The sequence below is a fragment of the Herpailurus yagouaroundi genome, unplaced genomic scaffold, assembly GCF_014898765.1.
Source record: "Herpailurus yagouaroundi ecotype Mexico unplaced genomic scaffold, PumYag 164, whole genome shotgun sequence".
Classification (NCBI taxonomy): Eukaryota; Metazoa; Chordata; class Mammalia; order Carnivora; family Felidae; genus Herpailurus; species Herpailurus yagouaroundi.
In genome coordinates, this window is record NW_024412405.1 from 47,083,378 (window position 1) to 47,109,239 (window position 25,862).

The following is a 25,862-nucleotide window of genomic DNA, read 5'->3' on the forward strand; positions in this document are numbered from 1 at the left end:
TTCTGTCTCTCTCTCTCTCAAAAACAAAGATTAAAAAAATTTTTTTAAAAAAGAGTACAAACAGATACCCTACTTACAGAAAAGAGTAATTTCTTTGACTTAGTAATTAAGAACAACTCTACTTGGAAATATGGAAAGAAGTGTCAAAAATATGATTAAGCATAATAGCACAGATAATGTCAAACTAGAAACCCAAAGCAGTAACATGGTAAATATATACTCATAGATAATTTAATGGCTGTATTTCATGTAGTGATTTTCATTCTATTTCGATTAGTAACAATGCCATTTACACTTTCTTCCTTCACTGTTTCACACAGCATGTCTGTAACCTTATTACCAAACATATTGAGTGGTCTTTGATGTACATGTCTTGTTTCTCTTGTCATACACAAGGTCACAACATTTCTCAACAGTGGCACTAATGACATTTTGGGTGAGACTGTTTCCTGCAATGCAAGAAAATTAACCTTTCTGACCTCCAGTTACTAAATGCTAAAGAATCAAAGAGTCCTCCATAGTTACTGTGATGAACAAAACTGTCTCCATACATTTTCAAACACCCACCAGAGGCAAACGGTACCAGGTAAAATGTCTCAAACAGGGATAAAGAGAAGACCTTTAAAAGTTCGTGAGTGACAAAACAAGTCACAGTAAAAATCAAGACTCGAACTGGCAAGAAACCTCTCAACAGAACCACTGGAAGCTAAAGCCAGTCTAATAGGCTTTAAATGTCTTTGAAATTAAAGGAAAATTATTTCCTAAGTACAATTCTACATCCAGCCAAATCACCCATTAATTTCGACAAAGAATACATGTTTCCAATATGCAAGATCTCAAATAGTAGCCAAGACTGTTTACAGGGATGTTTTTTAAAAATCACTTTTCCCAAGATTTTCTTTATACATATAACACAACTATCCTATTTTTAACAACTGTAGTCAATATTAAATCCTTCTTTAGAGAGAAGAAAAATGGTCACCTTTGGTTTCTGCTGGCATTATTATCCAGGAGTGAAGATTTAGGAAAGCAAGAATAGTGAACATAAGCAGGACACAAATGAGCATTTTCGGCATAAAGCATGTACTGGCATTTGTTCCACTCATTACTGGAGGATAAAAACAGCAGCTGCCTCTTGCTGACTATCTGCTATGTACTAAGCATGACACGCTAGCATTTCACACACATTATCAATAGGCCCCACCAGCCATCTTCAGATACAGGTGTTATGAGATTTGTTTAACAGAGAGAGGTCCCATGTACAGTGAGTTGAAGACAATTTTCAGCTTCCAAAATAAGTCAAATATGAAGGTATTTTATTTGTCGTCAATTAGGTTTGATTAGATATTTCAGAAGTAAGCATTTTGGATGTACTATGATTAGGAATAGATTTTTTCTTAAATTATTCCATTAAGGGCCACCAATATCTATGATGGTCAGGAAGCACAAATAACTTAGGTCATCATGAGAGTAACTAAGTATTCTGCACCACAGACAGGGATCTGGATAACCATGTATACACAATATGGGAGAACTTGACTTCAATTCCTCTAAAAGGAAAAAAAAAAGATTGCCATATTTATTTAATTGATGTTGTACATTAGAGTAAAAAATAAAATGAGTAATTTACTAATACACATTCATTGTATATTATAATATACATTATATATGAATATACTTTATTATTATGTTGAGATAATACTGTCAGGGAAAAATCCATTAAAAAAATTATTCTTTTAACTAAGTGGGGTGCCTGGGTGGCTCAGTCAGTTAAACGTACGACTCTTGATTTTGGCTCAGGTCACAATCTCATGGTTCCTGAGATTGAGCCCTGCATCAGGCTCCACATTGACAGCAGGGACCCTGGTTGGGATTCTCTCTCTGTCCCTCCCTGCTCTCACACCCACGTGAGCATGTGTGTGCATGCTCTATCTCAAAATAAATAAACATTAAAAAAAATTAAATAAAAATAGCTCTTAGAAATAAACTAAATAAGGCAGAAAATACAACTGTGCTTTTGAAAGAATATAGTTTTCATATACATCCATTTTTTTCAAAAATAAAATAAAAGTAAGTCAAGAAAGGAAGGTTCTTAAATGTTTCATCATTCTTGAACTTCCTTAACCCTAAGATCTTTTGTCCTACATTGTTACGTAAGGAAGTCAGATACAGAGTAGGTATTTTGAAACTGAGCTAACATATTAAATAAATAGCAGAATATGCCTAATTACTAAATTGTGGGAAATGTGATTTTAAATAAAGAAATACCCCAAAATCAAACAGAAAGTTCCTCAGTTCTCCACTCAGAATCTACTTGCTCTCTGCCACATTCTTCCAAAGGCATGATGATTTCAAACCACCCAAAATACTACTCAACACTACTGGCCAGGTCTACAGTCATTCTAATAATAAATATACCGAGATACTTTTCTGTATAGGCAGTGGAATAAAATGTAGGCTTTTTTTTTGAAGACCTGAAGAAGAAACATGAAACAAACACATAATAGAAATAGGTAACATTTAGTATTTAATGGGAGAAAAAAAGGGATATTAGCAAAAATAATGGAAAAATTCATCACAAAATAGACGAAACTGTGACATCTAAAAGATCAAAGTGATACCCTCATCTTCTTCTTTTTTTCTGTTTTTTGTTTGTTTGTTTGTTTTTGTTTTTTTAAGTAGGCTTCACACCCAACATGGGGCTTAAACTCATTGTTCTGAGATTGAGAGTCTCATGCTCCACTGACTGAGCCCGGTCAAGTAAAAAAAAAAAAAAAAAAAAAGCTTTTATGAGGGGTGTCTGGACGGTTCAGTTGGTTAAGTGTCCAACTCTTGATTGTGGCTCACGTCATAATCTCACAGTTGGAGGGATCAAGCCCTGCATCAGGCTCTGTGCTGACAGTGTGGAGTCTGCTTGGGATTCTCTTTCTCTCCCTCTCTCTGCCCTACCCCCAGTAAGTTCTTCTCTCTCTCTCAAATAAAAAATTAATTAAATTAAATTTTAAAAAAAGTTCATATGAAAAAAACTAATAAAAGATTGCTGTATGAGTTCAGTCTGACTTATGATAAAATGTTCTTATTACACTAGATCACGAGTTTCAAATGTATGTTTATAAGATAACTGATTATAATGTTTTACATTCCCATGAGTTGAAATGCATGGATCATTAAAATTTTTTATTAATTGCCACAAATTATTTGGTTTGTATATAAGAATGTGCTGAATTAATCAGGCATCTTAAACTATTAATATTTCTTTGCTGAATATTCATTTTGCAGTCACAGTTGTACCTACATTTTGTAGTAGAAAATCAAGTACGTTTTGTTTCCCAAGATGACTCTTCAATTTATTCTGAGACATCTACCAGAAGAAGAAGTGACTTAATATTTATTTAGATTTTACTATGTGCCTGACAACTCTACTTAGAAGGTCTTTTGCTTACATTATTTCATGTAATTCTCATAACCACTCCGAAGGGCAGTATTATCTTTATTTTACAAAAAGAAACAAAGAAGCCTAGAAGCTAGAAAATGTTGGTGCCAGAATTTAAACTCAAATCTAACGAAACCACTACTTTCCACTATGCGAAGCTGCTTGCCTAGAGAAACAAAACAGAATGCAACCAACAACATGTTAGTTACAATTCTGTCACCTACATCTGTTCATTTCTGGTGAGATGCAGCAATCACAAAGGCTCTTTCCTAATCCCTGTTGGGCTGAAAAAATAAATTTGGATACCAGGAAACTTTGGATATTACCAGAATCCTGAGCTAAAATTAATAATCTCTTTCCATTAATGCAAGAAAAAACAAACAAACACACAAAAAAACAACCCGAAACCCCTATTAACAGTTGGCTGAACTTAGAATCTCACAAACTGACACCCAGAGGCAGCAAGTGTGTGGGTACAACCTCTGCAGAAGGGCTGCATAGGTTACACCACAGCTCTGCCAATTAATAGTTTTGTAACCTTAGGTAAGATACAGCTTTTCTGAGCCTCATCTTTAAGGTATGGGATAACAGTAGAGCCTACCTCAAAGGATTGACTAAGTTTAATACATGCAAAGTACTTAGAACAGTATCTGGCTTTAATAAGCATTCAGTAAATGTTAACGGTCACTGTTATTATTACGATTACTATTAGCATTATAATCATGCAAGCCAATTTAAAAAACACTTGGATGGTAAGGCACTTCCCTATTTACACGGCTCCCCTACCACAATCCCTAACTTTAGTTAGGATCCTTACCTGACTCTATTTATTTTTTGTTTGCGTTTGGTTTTTTGTTGTGCTTGTTGTTGCAAATAGGGCAGAAAGAATGCTTTAGTAAAAACTTTACTGTCAAATTATGTAAGTCATATTATAGAGAAAATTTAGATCAGAAAATCAAAATCTTACTCTAATACTGTTTTCTACTTAAAATATTATAAACATTCTCTAGATAAAATTTCTTTTATATACCCTTTAAAATGTTTCTATCTTAGAAAATGCTAATAAATATTTTAAAAAGTAAAAATTGCTAATAATCCTATCATAAAAAATACATACAGAATAAAAGTACTACCTTCTGCCTAACCAATTCCACCTCTAGGGATGGACACTATTAACATTTCAGAGGTTATTCTTCCTTTTTATATAAGCCATACAGATATATCTATACATATTTTTAAATTTTAAACAACAACAAAAAGGCAGACTCACCCAAATCTCATAGGCTGTAGTATACTTTTTTTTTTAATGTTTATTTTTAAGAGAGAGAGAGAGCGAGAGAGCGCACGCACACAACAGAGCATGAACGGGGAAGGGGCAGAGAGAGAGGGAAGCACAGAATCGGAAGCAGGCTCCAGGCTCTGAGCTGTTAACTCAGAGCCTGATGTGGGGCTCAAACCCACGAAATGCGAGATCATGACCCGAGTCAGTTGTAAAATTAACCAACTGAGCCATCCAGGCTCCCTAGCTGCCATATCTTTCCAAGTAAGTACCCAGAGTTATCTCATTCTTTTTGATATTGCATGTTTTTTTTTTCTTAAAGGAGGGTACTTTAAATATTATTAAGTATTAACCAAATTAAAGGTGGAGTGTAGGCCTTACTTGGCATTTTTTTTTTCCAGTGCCTGGCTACAACAGTCAGGCAAACAGATGGTATTCAGTAAGTATTTGCTCAAAGAAAGATACAGTTACTAAAAGCAATGGGCATGGAACAAGTTTCCAAGTTCAAAACCATTATCTGTTTAACACTGTCACCTGGGCTCAGCTAAGAGGGCAATACTGAAATAGAAAATACACTTCCCTGTATTATTTTCTGTATGAAAGGTTTGCATGAAAGCATTGGGACAGAGTTAGATTGAGTTCAAGTGATTACAGAGAAAGACTGCACACCACATAAACACTGAGCTCAAGCAAAATAAATTAATTCTCCCACTTCCGAGTGATGCGTCGTTAATAAAGTCCCAAAGAGCCCCAGTTTCTTCATCTGGAAAGTGTGGATAATTATATTTATTACAAGATTATGGTGAAGAATCAATTAGAAAATATTTGTGAAATTGCTTTTCTTATGGCCCATATAGGGCCTTTGGAATTAGACTGACAATTGAAAGTAAGTCCCAGTCCTACCACTAAGCAGCTGTGTTACCTTTTAAAACTGGACTAATGCTACCTACCTATTTCCTTCATTAAGTTACTCTGTACTATAGTTAGTGAGCACTGACTATGGACAAGCATCAACACCGTTCTAGTCATTGTATACAAAGCAGTAGTAAGGCTCCTAAGTGCTCTATCCGGTGCTGCTTTAGGTATAATGGGAAGAAGTAAACAACAAATAAGTAAACCAACTAATAACACAGCTTAAAATTGTGAAAAAGACAAAGAGGGAGATATATAGACTCTTATATAAAACTGGGAGGAGTGGGTATATACCAACTCAGGGGGAGCATTTCTCTGAAGAAGCCGTGCTTCGTTTGTGCTCTAAAGAATGAGAAGCAATGCAATAAAGTCGAGAAGAGTGGTCCAAAGAGCAGGAACAGCATGCGCAAAAGTCCTGGCCTGGAAACTTGCTTCGTGGAGTTAATGTGTTCCTAAAAAAATCTTGGCAGGCCCAATTTTAGGTAAAAACACAATCACTGGTAATTATTAATTTCAAGGGAGGAACAGTTACAAATAGCAATACCCCAAAATTGATGTCCTTTATGCCAAATAAAAACAGCAAATTCCAGAAAAAAAGACACAAAAATGAACATTAGTAATTGGACATGGCATTTTCTTTCATTACTCAAAGGCGTAATTTTTCTTTTTTTAATTTTCCTGATACTCTCTCTTAATTGTGATGAACGTTAAGCTTAAGGCTAAGCTCACAAATAAACATGTGTGATACTCAGTGTTCACAGAATTAATCCTTTAGTGTCGCAAATCCTGTTCAAAAACAGAGAGAAAAAAGTCCATGAAAAAGAAAGGGTGGGTGCGACGCCTAAAATCACCGCTGCTATAAACGAACAGATAGAAGAACGCTGAGGAAACACAACGTGCACCCACAGTACAACTGCTGCCCGTTCTCCAGTCCTGCTCAAAAGGCAGGCAGAGTCCGAGCCAGTGCTTACAGGTGCAAAAGAAAACAAAAGGTTTATAGTTCAGGGAGTACACTGGGATTGCTCACATAGGTAAATGACCAAATGAGCTTAGCTCAGGGTACGACTATAAGAACACCCTCACCTTGCAAATATGGAAGGGGGAGAAGCTTAACCAAGGGCATACAATGAACTGGGGTAGAACTGGGATTAACCGAACACTCAGGTTCCAGACTCCAGTATTAACCTCCCTGCTATACATCCTCAACAACAATACCATTGTGCTGGTAACATTAAGTCATTAATAACCAGGAGTCATTTTCAGTATTTCCTCACAGAACACAGGTTAGCATTACCATAAAAATATTTTTGCCAGGGTAAAAAAAAAAAAAAAAAAAAAAAAAAGCATTTGCTATACAGGTCAATTCATTAAATGAAAATACATATATTTAATTCAGCTGATTTTCCTTCTTTTTCTTCCTTATAAACAAATTGCAGGAGTATAGCTTCATCACACATCTCATATGCAAAATATGCCACTGGATTCATTTAATTTTTCTTCTACCCCTAAACACATTAAACGCATAATGTCCTCTTCAGAGGGCTTTTCTAGCCAGTTTGGCCTTTTCTTCATCCGTAACTAATAGACACTCTAAAACAGAGTTTTGTTTCCTGGTAAATGAGAAAAGTCTTGTTCTGTTTTCTTTTCTTTTTTTTTTTTTTTAAGTTTATTTGTTTCGAGAGAGAGAGAGAGACAGAGAGAGAGAGAGAGAGAGAGACAGAGAGAGAGAGAGAGACAGAGAGAGAGAGAACAAGCAGTTGAGGAGCAGAGAGAGAGGGGAGAGGCAGGATCTGCACTGTCAGTGTGGAGCCAGACACGGGGCTTGAACTCATGAACCCATGAGATCATGACCTGAGCCAAAATCAAGAGTTAGACACTTAACTGACTGAGCCACCCAGGGGCCCCTTGAGTGTTTTCAGTATATTTTGATCACACATCCTTGCATGCCTGCACAGTGCCCGAAGGTGTCCCAGGAGTCGTCCTTCTGGCTTCTCTTCAGACCTCAACTTAGATTTCACTTTTTCTCCTTCAACCCCACAGACAGCAACCAACTCTAATACCAAGTGAGCACTGTCAGTCATACTTCTGTGTTTCTTGTAAAACTCAACCTGGATTATTTCATCTTCCTAGCATATTGTGGACACATAATAACACAAGAATTTTTTTAATCCAACATGGCACTGCAGCCTTACTGTCATCCCCATACTACTCACTGCCACTGATGCCTTTCGTTCAGCTGTTCATTGGTCGACTCAGTTGAGTCAGGTAATGTCCCCCTTGTTGATAAACTGGGAGTTTATACAAGAGATGGTAAACTTGTGAGTCACAAACCACTTAGAAATACAATGTGTATCTTTCTGCTTTAACTCAAATATCAATGTGTACTGCAAAAACACACTGGAAACGTCAACTAAAATGTCACTTATTATCAAACTTGTAAAAACTCAAAGGATGGTGTGTCAGAACAACTAAAACTCTCATACAGGAAATATCTGTCAAGCGTAAGAAACTAAACTTAACTTGTGTGATCTTTTCTTCCAAGCTGATTAGTATTTTCCAGGATCATGACTATGATAATTTTAGACTCCACATTATCTTTGTAACACATTTCTTGCAAATTTCACAGAAAACTATAGCAAAACAAAAATGAGAACTTTCACAATTTGAAGCCAAAATATGCTAGTGACATTTAAAGGTACTTTATTTTTAGGGGCAAAAAATGAAAATAAGGAGAATTTTTAGAGAGAAAAAGCAAAGGAATGTCCATTTATGGGCTAGAATACTATTTTTATTTTTTTTTTTAATTTTTTTCAACGTTTTTATTTATTTTTGGGACAGAGAGAGACAGAGCATGAACGGGGGAGGGGCAGAGAGAGAGGGAGACACAGAATCGGAAACAGGCTCCAGGCTCCGAGCCATCAGCCCAGAGCCTGACGCGGGGCTTGAACTCACGGACCGCGAGATCGTGACCTGGCTGAAGCCGGACGCTAGAATACTATTTTTAAAAAGCCACAGTACCCCACTGCAACAGGTTACCTACTGATACAGAAAATGATTCTGGTAGAATAGCTGAAACTGAGAGTAATCCTCCAACAAGTGAAACAAAATAAACATAAGTCATTAAAGGTATTTGCTACAGGGGCGCCTGGGTGGCGCAGTCGGTTAAGCGTCCGACTTCAGCCAGGTCACGATCTCGCGGTCCGTGAGTTTGAGCCCCGCGTCAGGCTCTGGGCTGAAGGCTCAGAGCCTGGAGCCTGTTTCCGATTCTGTGTCTCCCTCTCTCTCTGCCCCTCCCCCGTTCATGCTCTGTCTCTCTCTATCCCAAAAATAAATAAACGTTGAAAAAAAAAAAATTTAAAGGTATTTGCTACAAAAAGATGGTCTCAACTGATTAGTACATGAACTCACATCATAAATGAAGCATAACACATTCTAATATGATACAAATCAGGGCTTTTTGTGTAAACTGTCTTTAGATGTTGTATATATTCTGCAATAATCACAAAACTCTTCGGCTCTGAAAATTAGTCTATCAGCTCAAAATCTGTATACTTTGTTTCCTCAATTAAAAAAAACAAAAACAAAAACAAAAAACTTTCCTCTACAAATTTATTCTGAATGAGTCCTGATTTAGATTACAAAATATAAGAACAGGGACTATATCTTATGCCTTGTAGGTACATGCAAATACAAGTACTTATTAAATGATTATGTTTTCCAAATACTGTAAAAATAAAATGTAAACTTTAAAAAATATTATGTGATAGGCAGGAAGAGAAATCACCCATCATCTCAAGCATTTAGCTTCACTTTTTCATGCGATATTAAATGTGTTCTCTCTTATCACTCTCTTCAAAATCACCATTTTAATATCCATATAACAATTATCTGCTGGATATCCTTCAGCTTATCTTTCAATCCTACCACTTTACTGGCACTATTTTTGTCAAGGTCTTCAATCAGTGGTGTGCTGGACCCAATGTGAACATTGTGTAAGACCTAACATTAAATTTTCAGAAAATCTGGAAGCTGATTGTTAAACTATTGATTGTCTGAGATCAGCCACAGTGGAAATATTTACACCACAGAAATGAGGAAAAGCTAAAAAACAGGGCATTCCCTCACCCCCGCCTCTTCTCCCACAGCCTGCTGTTAACATTCACCTGTGTGCTATTTATGCTATGTAAACTCAATGGACACTTTTCATCTCGTCTCTCACTCACTCTCATACTCCTCCTACTTCTTTCAGCTCTTTTCTCAGTTTCCTTTGCTGGCTCCTCCACCTCTACTTGATCTCTAAACACAACTGCTTGCTTGATGTCTCTTCTTGGTTTTTAAAAATTGGTGTATCTTAAAATTAAACTGTCGGTTGCTCTTTCCCCAAAAACCCAACAGATGTTTAGAAATGGGGCAAGGTAGAAAGAGTTCTGAGTTGGGAATCAGACAGACAGAGGTCCAAATTCCAGATCTTTAGTTCTTATGGGTAATATGTTTTATCTTCAAGCCTATAACTTATCTGTCAAATGGAAATAACAATGTATCTTTTGCATTTGCAGATGATTAAACGATTTATTAATTAATAGTATGCAAAGCACCTAGAACAGTTCCCAGCATATAGTAGATATTCAATAATGGCACATATTTTATTTTATGGTCATTAAATGCTTAAATGAATAGACCATTAATTGAGGAGGAGGAAAACAGAAGAATGGCAAAAATGAAAAAGAGGCTCACTTGTCCTAGTATTCTGAGCAAAGCTGTGTATCTCTTCTATAGATCTAAGCACCAAAGAAAATGAATTATATGTCATAACTGATAGCATGGTTAACATATTTTAAAAATATGTATGCCACATAATTTGATTTCTGTACATTTGTCTGAAAAAATAATCATCAATATGTAAATTTAACCAAATTTAACTAAAAGACTATTTTAGAAGGTTATTGTTATAAGCAAAATTTGGAAACTTTCAAATTACTAACAGCATTAATGGAATTATAATCGATTACTATGCAGCCATTAAAAATCATGCTGACAGAAATATATAATTACATAGAAATAGAGTTATATTTTATTGTTGGGAAAAAAACGCAGGTTATTTAAGTATGATCTCAAGCAGAAACAAAAACAGAATATGGTGATGAGACCATGGGCCATTTTCCTTTTCTTTTGTTGACTATATTTTTAATTTTTTCTAAACTTATCAGGTAACACAGATACAACAGGAAATAATACACTTCTGTGGTACATGATCAAAGAATTTATTAACCTCAATTCTTAGCTCCTATTTTTAAAATGTCCTTCTAAGACATGTTTTAAAAAGTGCATTTCGAATTTTTGGTAAGCTAATTTTAACCAACTTTCTATATATTTCCTTTAAAAGTTTTCACTAAAATTATCCCTAAATCCACATACAATTTTTGTATATAATTATCAAATTTAAATAACTACTAAATTCACATTTAGAATCAGGACATTACATGTGCAGCACTGCAGAATATTTTCACAGTGTTTTCATTTGAGAATTCCACAGATTACATGAGACATTCAACACTTTGTTACAGAATAGGTTTTGTATTAGATGATTTTGCCCAATTGTAGGCTGATGTACATTTTCTGAACACGCTTAACTTAGGCTAGGCTAAACTATGATGTTCAGTGTATACACCTTAGGCTAGGTGTATTAAATGTGTTTTGACTTGCGATATTTTCAACTTACGATGGGTTTACTAGTAAGTAACCCTATCTTAAGTCAAGGAAGATCTCTACTTGGGCAATCCTTTCTTGAGGAAACCCTTCTCAAGAACACGTAGCCTAACACATACACAGTCTCTTTTCCTGACTTAGTTTCCTGCTTTTCTAATTGAACTATTACCATTATATCGCATATCCTTCCCATACTTCCTATTCTTCAGTCTTTAAAATTTGACCTATAAATCTATAAGCCAAACTATTTAAGCTGACTTGAAACCTGATTAAAAGAAAACAAGACCAAAAAAGACACCTAACAACTATCAAAAGCATGAAACTTCATGTCAATTACCCATCAACCACCAATATTGTATCTGCCAATATCTAAATATATTATTTACAACTGAATATTACGCAGAATTTGAAATTAGGCAGTAATGTCAACCAAGTAAATACTACTTCTCACAAAACCCACAGGATATAGAGTAATAGAACACCACAAAAACAGTTATGCGTAGCAGAGTCTGAATGTTATTCTGACAATGAGAAGAGATAATAGAGTATTTTAAGCAAGAGGGTAGTGGGATTAAGTTTGTGTTTTGAAAGATCGCTGACCACAATATGGAGAATGGGATGATAAAGTTCTGCAAGGAGTCAGGGGCGGGGTGATGAAGGCCTGGAGTAGAGCAGTGGGGGTGGAGACGAGGAGGTGATGAGTGAAGGAGGCTGTTGCTACTGTTGCTAATCATGGAGATGATGGTAGTGGTGCTGGTGGAAGAACTACCGTTATGTGGAGGCTTAAGTGTCAAGCACTGTAATTAGCATTTTATGCGCCATATCTAATTTGATATTCTCAACAACCCGACAGCTAGGTGCTGTTACTATTCCCCCACTTCCCAATAAAGATGTTAAGGTTTAAGAGGTTATGTAACCTTCCCAAAGACATACAACTAATAAATACAAAAGTTGTAATTTAACTTAGTAGTAGAATCAGTTGTACTTCTCTATTCCAGCATCTTGACAATTCTCTCCTTCTTTTGGGAATAGAATCCTGCTTTCCAGGGGAAGGTAGTGGTGAGAACTACTCCTTTCTCCTTATATATGATACTGATGAAATCAATTATATCAGTTAATCAATTAAGATGTCCTGTGTTTTTCTGACTAAGGGGACAGAAGGCCTTTTTCTATCTGACCTCCTAGATATGAGGACCATTTCCCTGTTTCTGACAAATATATTTTTGTATTACCTTTTATCTCATATCTGACACCAATGGTTGTGCAAGTCTTCTGGGTTTCTGTCCTAGCCACTCCACATACAACAATGCCAATATCATTGGTGGAACTCAGTTGAACTTGGGTAACCAATAATTATGCAATGATAGATACTTATCTTTCCCCGCCAAATATTCACTTGCAAAATGGGGTCTTTCTACCTGTGTATCTTTATACGTCATTACGCCCCCTTATATGTTGGCCTTATGCTACACCTGGAGCTACCTGGATCAATTATTGTTACCACATGGAGACAGTCTGCCAGTATACAAAAAAAGCAGAATTCAGAGACAGAACAATTTTCCAGTTATTGAGGCAAAAAAAAAAATCTTTCTTTGTATTTCTCTGGCTTACATCTTAAAGCAAACTAATTTATAAGTTGGTGCCAGAAAATAGGGTGATACAAGTGACAGAACCTCAAATGTAAGACTTGTTTAGCAAAAAAAAGAGTGCTGGATCGTGAGAGTCTCTGCATCCCCTAACAGGAAGTTTGAACTCCTCACTGTGCAGTAAAACTGTAGTCTATGGTCTTGAAACTGAGACCATCTAATGAAGGAAGCTGATGCTGTTAAAGAAAGTAGCCAAAGAAGGTGTTGGGTACTTCCTAGTTCCTTCAGTATGCCCTACAAGAAAGACACAAGCTGGCAAGTTCGAAAGCAGAAGGGCACGATATAACTAGGTAAGAGGTGCTTTTCTCAATTATTACCAATAAGCCAAAAGGCAGAAATAGATAATTGTGCTTCTTGAGGAATTACAGAACTCTGTGAACATTTATAAATGTTGGATGAGTTCTTAGTTCCTATATTTGTTTAATTTAAATCTTATCCTTTTCATAAAAATATCTCTATTTGGTGGAATATGTTCTTCATATTCTTCCAAGTGTTTACTCAACATATGAGTAAGTTATATTCTTTATTCTGCTTTCTACAATTCCGATGCAAGATATGAAGAAACATAAATAAAATTGATAACATACAATTACAGGATAGGCTATATCAAAGAGGGAATAATAGATAAATACAAATGTAAGACAGTTACTCTGTCCACTATTCTCACCATGTCTTTTGTTCCCCATTCAGAACAAATTAAGGTTTTCCTGGTCTTATTTAGATGTAGAAAGTTAAAACAGTAAAGTTATTGTCTCAGGGTATTCCTACTCCCATCTCTGGCCAACCTAAGCTTCCATAATAATTGAACAAATCAAACCTATTCTTTCCATCTCAAGTTGAAATTTAAAACACATATTCCCAATGGACATTGATTTAAATGGTAGTTATGTATAACAAGGCGATATATTGATAAAGTATATGATGGCACAAAGTATATGATTTTTGAAAGTTGGCTTGATAATCTAGTCACCAATTATAGTATCCAGTCTGTAAAACGAAATTAAAAAAAATCTCTATATAAGAACCTTTTGGACACAATCCTATCACAAGGTGGTCAGTTAAATGTTCCCAAGTTGACACCAAGTCATCACATATCACAGAGAAACACTTTAATTAGTGATTACTCTCAGAAAACAATGTAATGCAGCCTCATTTTTTTCAGAATACTGATAAAAAAAATGTCAACTAGAATTATGTTTGATTCCAATTTAAAGATACAACAAAAAGTTAATGTTAAGAGAAAATCTCTCTAAAAAAAAGTACATGTGATGATCAACGACCTCTGATGAAAGTTTTAAAAAATTAGAATAAAAAATGATAGCCCACTTTTAGACAAAAATATATGATATAATGGGGAAGTAAAAGTATTACTAACATGCCTTAAATTTGTCAGAAGCTCATTCTTAAAGGATGCATTTTTTTTTTTCCAGAAGCCTGACACATTACACAGGATCGGATATGATAATAACAAGTCCATCCAGGCCTACATTTGTTTACTCGGCCAAAAGATGATTTCTAGGGTATTAACATTAAACAAAATCCTCAGACAGATCATATGATACAAAACATAGAAGCAAGAAAGATTTGATTATTCAGCTAAACTAGAAACAAAAATTTAAAAACCCCAAATATATGTATCACTGAATAATGATTATTTCTTTATAATCAATCTGGGACTATAACAGACCCACATGATGACACCCATGTTTTGAACATTAAAATTATAAGATCCTAACGTTTTTCGTTAGCTATCCATAAGGCATTCAACCATTAAACATTATGGAGACTCCATCCTGAAAAGCCTTCTAGGTTTTCCTTCGGAAAATGGACATTTTCTCCCATCAACGAAGTGTTAATTTTAGAACGTAGTATTTATGGAACAATGACCAAATTCTAAGAGAAGACCAACACGGAGACTCAATTTTATGACAGTAAAAAGTTATTTCAGGTTTTATTTTCAATTTAAAAAAAACCATAAAATCATAAAATGAGCAGAAAAACAATTCAGTTGTTTGCCTCATCCATTTATTTTACTATGAACCCCGGCTCACCTAAGAAAACTCTAGTAGTATAGAGTGGGTTAGCGAGAGAAAGAATAATGGTGAGAGCAACCACACACAGAGCACTCACACCTATTCCATCACCTTCATTGTAATAGGATTACATGAAGGCAGAGACAGAACAATATGAGAAACATCTACAAGCACAATAATCTTCAGGATATATATGTATCATTTTATTGTCCAGCTGTTTGTGGTCATGTGTTATAATCAATCTGTTACGAATGATGTCAACATCATCAAAGAAAAAGTTTAGGGTCAGAAGAGCTGCTACTGACAGAATCAGGTTCTGGTCAAACATTTAAAACAATGAAATATTAAACCAAATGGTATTTTCAAGTCTGCCTGATTAAAGTATATTCTAGTCATTCAAAATAACTAGTTGGTCTTATTTTGGCACTAAAACTTTTAAATATTATAGATTACAAGCATACCTCATTTTACTGTGCTTCACAGATACTACATTTTTTATAAATTGAAGGTCTGGGGCAACCCTGTGTCCAACAAGTCTATTGGTGTCATTTTTTCCAACAGCATCACTCACTTCATGTCTGTCACATTTTGGTAATATTATTATTTAATATTTCAAACATTGTTATGGTGATCTATCATCAGTGATTATGACTTTCTGAAAGCTCAGATGATGGTTAGCACTTTTTAGCACTAAAGTGTTTTTTAATCAAGGTATGTACATTGTTTTATAGGCATAACGCAGTTGCATATTAAATAGTCTACAGTATAACGTAAACATAACTTCTATATGCGTTGAAAAATTTTAAAAATAATTTGACCCACTTTATTGCGATATTTACTTTATTACAATATATGCTTTATTCTGGTGGTCTGGAACTGAGCCTCTAATGTCTCCAAGGTGTGCCTGTACAAATATAAATCATGTCTGATTACTGTATTCGAAACAGCCTCTGCTAAGCCTTTATATGCTGTTCAGTGTGGTTTATACTAAGTAAATGATAAAGTCCTTTTTAATTAGTATTTCTGTGTCTCTTTAGTTTGTGGTTTCTTCTGTCTCACAAAGTAGACAGTAAGCTTCTTTGGGGTAAGAGCTACAAGATCCCTGTATTTCCCCCAAATGTTTTGAAAGAGCTAGTTTATTATATTCTATATCCCCACCACTTACCATAGTCCTGGTACAAATAAATACTACATAAAATACATCTACAGAATGAAGAATTCCTTGGAGCCCATATAATGCAGTCTCACTTCAGTCTCAATCCCATGTTCCCCCTTGCAGACACAAAAAATTTTTTTTGCCTGAAAGCACCGAACAAACTCCATTGTTCTCACAGTGAAGTTTCACAGCCATCACAGTTTTGCACTGCCATCTACATGAAATAAAAACTCCTTAGGACATGGGGCGCCTGGGTGGCTCAGTCGGTTGGGCGGCTGACTTTGGCTCAGGTCATGATCTCGCGGTCCGTGAGTTCGAGCCCCGCATCGGGCTCTGGGCTGATGGCTCAGAGCCTGGAGCCTGCTTCCAATTCTGTGTCTCCCTCTCTCTCTGCCCCTCCCCCGTTCATGCTCTTCTCTCTCTGTCTCAAAAATGAATAAAACGTTTAAAAAAAAAAAAAAACAAAACTCCTTAGGACAAAATGTTTTTGATCCATCCCCAGCTTACCACTTCTATCTCTGGCCCTCTGGCCCCACCTCTCCCACACTGTCCCAAAGATAGGGAACTGGTGATCTGATGCCTCTAAGCCTGGATGCCCAGAGCTCCCTCTACTTGGCCTGTCCTTGATCCAATATTCCTCTGCACACGTGTCTGAAGGTCAGATTATACACCTTGTAAAAGCCAAGGATCTGGAATATTATTATTATAAAGTCCATATTTTTTCTCACATGCTATCAGATTCTGTGTCATATTAATAGCAGTGTCATAAATAAAACACATCTACTAAAACAATACCCTATATTACCAGAAGTCTTCATAAACTTCTGTCTCCTCAGAAGACACTGACATTTGTTTTTGAGTGTAGTATCCAGGTCATGTATCTTAATTAACTTTCATACCTTTTTCCAAATGGAATGCTAATATCATTTCATTTTGTTGGTATAGAATATGTTCTGTGAGAACTGAAGCATTATAGGCACATAGGTCACAGCAAAATTAGTATCTCAGTCTCAACCTCATTATGATTTAGGAGATACTGCAGGAGTCAAAAGCAAATGTAGGGAGACAGAAAGGTAAAAGAAAATCACCAAAGTTCTGATTGGGAGAGTATAAAGGAAGTTGGGACAAAAATATCAGAAAGGCAGAGATTTGAAGAAGCAGTAGAGATTCTCTTGCTGGCTTTACAGAAGCAAACAAACATGACGTGAACTGCCTACAGAGGCGATCAGGTGGCAAGAACTCGAGAGCTTCCAGGAGCTAAAAGCACTCCCCAGGCAACATCAAGCAAGAAAATGGGGACTTTGGTCTTAATCTACAAGGAACTGAATTTTGCTAACAACCAGTGAGCTTAGGAGAGAAACTTAAGCCTCAGCCAAGGTCATAGCCCCAACTGAAATCTTGATTTCAGGATGTGAGATCTTCAGCAAAGGTCCCAACGAAGTTTGCCTGGACTCCTGACCCACAGAAACCATGAGATAAATTTGCATTGTTTTAAGCCACCAAATTTGTGGTAATCTATTCAACAGCAATGGAAAACCAATACATTATGTTTTACAACCAAGAAAACATTGCTGTTAAATGTGTGCTTACAAATCTCACCTACATCAAACACTTTTTCAAAATACATTGCCTTTTCTATATAATCTAGCAATGAGCTTCCATTTTCATGAAATCTGGACATTTCAAATTTGTTATCATAGCATTTTATCTCCAACTTTTTTTTTTTTTTTTTAATTAAAAATATATCTGAAAGAGAAAACTGAATTTAAAAGTATATCTCCCTGGGGCACCTGGGTGACTCACTTGTTAAGCATCCAACTCTGATTTCAGCTCAGGTCATGATCTCACAGTTGTGGATCTAGCCCTGCACTGGGCTCAGCACAGAGTGCTGAGCCTGCTTGGGATTCTGTCTCACTCTCTCTCTCTCCCTTTTTCTGTCCCTCCCCTGCTTGTGCTCATGCTTGCTCTCTTAAATAAATAATAAATTTAAAAGAAAAAAGGGTATTTTCCTAATGTTTTAGACTCATATTTTTAAAAATATACTATTTTAGAAAATACTTACTTATCCCATGCTTAGAAAAAAGATACACATTTAACATTGTTTATCTTTTCAGTATTTATGTTAATCACTAAAATATGTCATATTAAGGAATACATCATATTGTGGGAGCATATTCACTCATTGTGTGAATATTTCTATAAAATATGTAATATGTGAAGAAGAGATAGGCCAATTTCACAAAGTGTTATATAAAATTATATAATAATAAATTCTCCAACATAACAATCAGTTTTCATAGCTAAATCTGTTATCTAGTGAAGTTGGGGGAAAGATCTTGGCAATATTACCTATTTTAGCATTAGAGGGCAAAATAAGCTGCCTTTTGTATTTTCAGACTGTAACAATCAAAAATTTTGTTCTGTGCTTCTGTTAAACAGTAGATTTGTAATTTAAAAATTTTAATTTTCAACACCCAGATAGAAGTTTGTATTGTCAGTTCTTTTATTAAACTTTTTTTGGTGCAATTCCAAAGTTTGGTCTTTTTAAAAGAAATCTACATTAGGGGAGCCTGAGTGGCTCAGTCTGTTAAGCGTCCAACTCTTGATTTTGGCTCAGGTCATGATTTCACAGGTTGTGAGTTTGAGCACCGTGTTGGGCTCTGTGCTGACGGTGCAGACCCTGCTTGGGATTCTCTCTCTGCCCCTCCCCAGTAGTCACTCACTGTCTCTCTCTCTCTCTCTCTCTCTCTCTCTCTCTCCCTCAAAATTAATAAACATTACAAGAACAAACAAATAAAAAGCAATCTACTTTAAGGTAGCCTACCTTCCACACTCAAAGTCCCCATTTTAGACTCCAGGAAATCAAATAACGTGCTTGGAGCTGACGGCCTTGCATTTCCCAGCTCCTCCTCTTCTTCAGATCTTATTCTCCCCCTGCCTTTTCCCTTACCTGGAGAAGTAAAGCAAGACACATTTATTGTACGTGCAAAAACAAAAGGAGAAAATACACCAAAAAAGAATCATCAGTCACCTCAAGTATGATTTTGTATGTCTTTCTTTTCACATTTTTCTGTATATTCTGCATCTTTTAAATAAATACGTTTTTAAAATGGTTATATCAACTAGTACCTTTAGTCCTCTAAATGATCTATCTGGAAATTTGAATTTGTTCATGTAAATTATCTTTTAAGAGAAAAAAATCATTCTTATAAAATTTTTCTTTAACCACTAATCCTTTAAAAGAATAGAGGATTAAGACTTGAATGACCAAAGAATAAAACTAAATAAAAGTCATGTTCTTGATAATTTTTAAAAGTCTGCAGACTAGTCACTTATACAAGGGGCATAGTTCTAAAAATAATTAACAGAACTACTCATTTCATATTATATTTTCTCTATTACTTATAACAACCCTGTTAAGTAAGGTATTATTAGACCTACTTTACATAAAGATGAAGACAGAGAAACTTGGAGGAACTTGCACAAGTCTCTGTGATGCCCTAACTGGTGCTCCTTCCTCTTACCACAAAGAGTAAAATGAAGTTATACTGTCCCCCCGCCCAGCAACAAAACCTCAGCCAGAAATGCAAACAATACTATCTGTCACATGGCTTAATGAACTCTACCTCTCAGAGGTGGACCTGTAACAGGTTTGTGTTTATTGCTGTTAAGAAGTACATTCAGCGCTGCTTCTAAGTTGTTGCCATTATCCATAAGAGCTTGCCTCGATGCTTCTTTACTGAAGCCCATTTCTGTTATGTGTTTCAGAGCCTTCTCATCAACCTGTAAGAAATTAAAAGCAAAGCTATGCTAATGGCCAATAAATAAGCAAGGTATACGTTTTTAAGTATATGTATAGTTTCTTTTTTTTTTAAGTTTATTTATTTTTAGAGACAGAGTGAGTGGAAGAGGGGCAGAGAGACAGGGAGAGAGAGAATCCCAGGCAGGGATTCGAGCCCAATGCGGGGCTCAAACTCACAAACCGTGAGATCATTATCTGATCCAAGAGTGGGACACTTAACCGACTGAGCCACCCAGGTACCCCTATGTATACTGTTTTTTTTTTTTTTAATTTTTTTTTTTAACGTTTATTTATTTTTTTGGGACAGAGAGAGACAGAGCATGAACGGGGGAGGGGCAGAGAGAGAGGGAGACACAGAATCAGAAACAGGCTCCAGGCTCTGAGCCATCAGCCCAGAGCCCGACGCGGGGCTCGAACTCATGGACTGCGAGATCGTGACCTGGCTGAAGTCGGACGCTTAACCGACTGCACCACCCAGGCGCCCCTGTATACTGTTTTTAAATTAAAAATTACATTCATGGTTATAGAAAAAATGCCATACTAATACAACATCCACTTGCTGTTTGTTCATACCAATAGTCGAGGAAAATTCTGTATGATATGTGGGGTTGTGCCTCAAGTACTCTCTGACTTTACAACTACCATTACAAAAGAGTGAATGAATGAATGAAAGAAAGGAAAAGAAAGAAAATCATATATGTCAGAAAGAAGCTTCTGAAAATAATACAGTGAAAACTATCTAATGAAAACTTTTCTTGCTTAATATTTCACTTCTCCAAAACTGCAAAGATAAAATGAAGCTAACAAAAAGGTGCTATCTCAGTAGTTTTATTTTTTTTTTTTTTACTCTCTCTGTTCCAGTATTCTTTCTATACTCATTAGCAATACTATCTATGATGCTGTGATAGCCTGTACCTCAAATAGGAAAATCTACCATAAAATGCCATGAACCAAAATCTCCTTGAAAAATCTAGAGCTGAGTAGAATTCAAGAACTTTTTAAGTAACATAAACATATCCCATAAAGAAATTTTTTGATGGTACCCCATAGGTCCCTTATCCTCTTTTTTTCTTCACTCTTTTCTCTTTCCGCATCTTAGACTGGGTGATTTCAATTGCCCAGTATCAAAGTTCACTGATTTTTTTCTCTGCCTGTTCCAGTCTGATGTTGAATCTGCTAATTTTTCATTTCAGTTACTGTATTTTTCTGCTCCAGAAATTCTATTTGGTTTCTTTTTTTTTATAATCTCTCTTTACTGATATTCCCCACTTGTTCATATATTGTTCTCTTGATTTCTCTTTGTTCTCTGTCAACAGTTCCCTTCAGACGTTTGAGCATATTTAAGATAGTGCATTTAAAGTCTTTGTTTAGTCAGTCCAATGCCTGGGCTTCTTCAAGGAAATTTCCTGTCAATTTCTTTTTTTTCCCCTAAGTGGGTTGTACTTTGCTGTTTTTTGGTAGGCTTTGTAATTTTTTTTTGTTGAGAACTGGACATTTTGAATACTATAATGGCAGTAATTTTGGAAATCAGATTCTCCCTCCTCCTCAGGGATTGCTATTGTTACTTGATGAAAGCTGCTGTTGTAAGTTTGTGTAGTGACTTTTCCAAACTTTCTTTGCAAGGATTATATTCCTTGTGATATGTGATCACTGAAGTCTCTGTTCCATTATCCTCTTTCTTCATTACTCACTATTCTGGATCCTCAAGTATTTGACTACCAGCCTTCAGAATTCTAAAACCGTTGTTTCAGAGAGTACTTGTCACCTAAATAGTTGTTTGGGTGGAGAGGCCAATTCCTGGAGCTCTCGACTCCATCTTTGCAACGTCACTCCCTTCATATGTTTAATCCTTGCCACAACCCCAAACTGCTGGTCTCTGATGTTCTATGGCAAGACATCCCCAGAGAAGTATTCTCAATTTACTGAAGTTTGAAAGCTTCTTGAGTTAGGGACCATATTTTTTCAGTTCGCTGTATCTACTCTAACCTGAAACTGACTTTTGTAAAAGTCCATGAAATGGTACCATGAAATGGTACTATGTTCAAGGAAGAGACAGCCTGGCCCAGTTCTGATTGGCCAGTGACTGATTTAGAAGTGTACATGTGACCTATCTCTAGTCGTTAAGACATAAATGGAACTTTCTGGAGATTTCAGAAAATATTTTCTTGTCTGATAAAATAGACCTACACCCTTTCCTTCCTGCCTTTGAACTTTTTGTGTGAAGACTTGATACACAGAGTCCTGTATCCCTGAGAAGAAAGCCAAAAAATCACAGAGATGCTCACCAGAGCTCCAACATTGTTGTATTGCTGGATTTATCAACCTTTGTAACCATCTACTTCTGAATTTCTAGTTATGTGAAATAATAAATCCCTATTATTTAAGTCAGTCTTAGTATCCCCTACTCTACAGATAAAAGCATCTAAAGTCATTCAACTTCTAAAGGCAGAGGAAAAAGAATTCTTGTCAGTTCTCTCATGTATGAGAACACTGCAGCATACCAGAAATAACTTTGACTCCTATCATTTATCTTAAAAATCCAAGTATATTTTGCAAATGAGACCAGAATACACATTTACTTGTTCTAATACATTTTTACAAAGAGCAAAACAAAACAAAACAAAATCACTTTACAGAAAATTTGAGAAGGATATGGAGAAGGGAAGGGAAAGGATGTTCCTGAGGCATCATCTTATACAAAATAATCTCCATTAAATGTCCTCTATTAAATGTGATGGCTTTTCATCAAGCTATTCCAAAAGACATAATTCAGACATTAGAAATTTAAGTACGATGGAGGTTTTAAGTAAATTATCTTTCAAACAATCCAGATGCTCCACGATTAGCGACAATCCTTAATGAAAACCTTCTTAAGAGTTGTAAAGTTCATTCATAACGCGCTGAATAAAGCCAGGAGTGGTTGTGAGAAAGGACAGAAAAATCATCCAGGTAAGGCAGAACACATTAACTCTGTGGTTGATTCTTTGGCCTTACCAGTTCTCTGTAGACACCCTCATGTTTCCCCTCCGGTTTGGCTGACTTTTCTTTTTGTAAGATTTCTCTAGTTCGGTTCCCAGCAGCACTCATGTTGAGGTTACTTCTAGCACCACCACCACCACCTCCAAATGTCTTGGTCTTTAAATAAGTGAAAGACAAAGAGATGTAGGTAAATAATATGGAAAGATAGTTCTCAAGACTAGTCTGCAACCAAAAACATCTGGTAAAACAAGTAACGAAACGCTTCTCAATTATGCTAACTGATTCTTTTCAAAAAATATGTACTGGCCATCATCTCTTCTTTCCACAAGTCCGGGGGAAGCAATAAAAAATTTACAAAATTAGCATCGTTAAGTCTTCAAGGCAAGTCATCAGAATAAACTGAAGTAGACAACAACATAGAAGAAAATACAATAATATTAGCATTATGGAGTTTAGGTGTTAAAATAATTCTATGGCACGATACACGACTGATAAATCACGAGAGCTGGGTTATAAACCCAGACACGTAGCAAGTCTATTTTTAGCAAGGCACTCAACATGTCTAGGAATCAGTTACATTATGTCCATGATCCAATAATATGATTATTTATACAAACTTAAAAAGTAAACAAATAATGTGAATTTTAACACTGGATTAAAATTCTCATCGCTAACTTACTATTTACATTAATTACATAATATGCTATCTTACTAATTATGTATAGAAAACTTTAAAGCCTTTATTTCTTATTTTGTTTGAATTATTTCAATAATTATGTTTAATCACATTTGAAAATCTGCTCTGATCTCATTTTCATCAAAACTATTATAAAAAGACAAGAATGTAAAGGACATTAGTCATAAAGATACAAATTCATGATTGAAAAGTAACCCACTGCTGTTACTTGTACAGTATTAAATTAAATATGTGGTCATACAGCATCTTTAGAGCTCTAATAGATCCAATAAAAGAGGAAGAAGTCAAGACTTGATTTTTATTAGTGATAATAATAAATATTTTTACATGTGTTTTAAAATTATTACAGTAAGAAAACATCCTAGATATAAATTTATGAGATACTGGGAAATTATTTTCAATCTGATGAAAATATAAAGAAACAGAACCTGAGAAATAGAAAAATGATAGTAGATAAGCATTAACCAGACAACGTATAAAATATCTATTATGTAGTTGATATACCACCACAATATTTAAATTTTATTTAAACCAAAATTAAAACCACACCTTCAAAGACCAAAGGTGCATTACTAGATTCATTCAATTTTTGGTTTATGCAATAGATTTGGAAGTTTGGAAGGTCATCACTTATATAGCCTCATGATTTTAAATAGGCATCCATATATGCTTACAACTTCCAAATGCATCTCTTCCAAAGCTCACTTTTCCAATTATACTCTTCTGTCTCACTGCCTACGAAGCCACATGATGTCTGACAGGCACACTTCAACACTACTATGTTCAAAACAGAATACCAAATCTTTATCCTCAAACCTGTTCCACTACAGTCTTCTCTAATTCAAAGTAAGAAACTCTAACCTGCCAATTTCTTAGGGCAAAACCCTTGGAATCATTCATGATACCTCCCTCATGTACCACATTCAATATCTCAGAAACTGTGATAGTTCTGCTTTCAAAATTCCAGAATCTGACCACTTCACACCGCCTATGCAGCTGCCATCTTCATCCAAGCTACCATCATTTTTCCCCTCCCTGGATCATTCAATAATTTCCTAACCTATTTGGTTCAATCTTCTTCTCTACAATCTACTCTGAACATAGCAGCCAGAATTAGCTTTTTATTTATTTATTTTAATGTTTATTTATTTATTTTGAGAGAGTGAGAGTGTGCACAAGAGGGGGAGGAGCAAAGAGAGAGGGAGAGAGAACCCCAAGCAGGCTGCTGCCAGTGCAAAGACTGACACAGGGCTCAATCTCACGATCCGTGACTTAACCGGCTGAGCCACCCAGGCGCCCCCCCAATTAGCTTTTTTAAATGTAGGTCAGTTGATGTTACTGTTGTGCTGAACACCTCTAAAGGCTCTCATTTCTCTCTGAATAAAGACCAGTTTTTTAAACATGGCTCACAGAGCCATATATAAGCTGACCTACATTATCACCATTGACTTTATGGTCTACTTCTTGTCCCTTTGTTCTCTCTGCTTCCACCGGCTACCTTCCTATTCTTTGAACACATACTCCTGCTTTAGAGCCTTTGTAAAGACTTTTCTTTCTCAGGTAACCACATAGCTAATTCTCTTACCTCCTTCAAGTCTTAGCTCAAATCTCATCATCTTGGGACCTAATTAAATCACTCTATTTAAAACTGAAATCTGAAACTTACTTATTTAGCATGTTTATATTATTTAGTGTCCTTACTAGAATGTAAACTACACAAAAAGAATTCTTAATTTCTGACCATCCTATGTTAGGTGCACCCCATCCCCAACCAGTACTCCCAACTCCCCAACCTACTTTATTTTTTTTCTTCCTATAGAGCTTACTGATTTCTAACTTCCCATACGACTTACATATAAATAGTTTTCTCCTTTACTAAAATATAAGCTTGATAAGGGCAGGGATCTTTTGTCTATTTTGTTCATTGACTTAACATAAGCATTTATTTTTTTAATTTAAAAAAACAATTTTTTTTGTCTGTGTTTATTTTTGAGAGAGAGAGAGAGAGAGAGAGAGAGAGAGAGCAAGCAGGGGAGGGGCTGAGAGAGAGGGAGACACAGATTCTGAAGCAGGCTCCAGGCTCCAAACTGTCAGCACAGAGCCTGACGTGGGGCTTGTACTCATGAACTACGAGATCATGACCTCAGCTGAAGTCGGTGCTTAGCCGACTGAGCCACTCAGGTGCCCCTAGTTTTTACATTTTTTAAAAGTTTATTGAT

At 35.8% G+C, this 25,862-nt stretch overlaps 1 protein-coding gene across 7 annotated transcripts in view; it reads right to left on the reverse strand.

The window, feature by feature from the left end:
• TDRD3 (tudor domain containing 3) overlaps positions 1-25,862 on the reverse strand; it is a 103,388-nt gene that overhangs the window by 42,537 nt on the left and 34,989 nt on the right. For all 7 annotated transcript variants that reach the window (XM_040487406.1, XM_040487407.1, XM_040487403.1 and 4 more), the window contains exons 7-9: positions 22,962-23,102; positions 19,792-19,948; positions 18,990-19,115 (exon numbers count right to left, since the gene is read on the reverse strand). In XM_040487406.1, the coding sequence (XP_040343340.1) occupies positions 18,990-19,115; positions 19,792-19,948; positions 22,962-23,102 (424 nt within the window). The remainder of the gene's footprint in view (positions 1-18,989; positions 19,116-19,791; positions 19,949-22,961; positions 23,103-25,862) is intronic.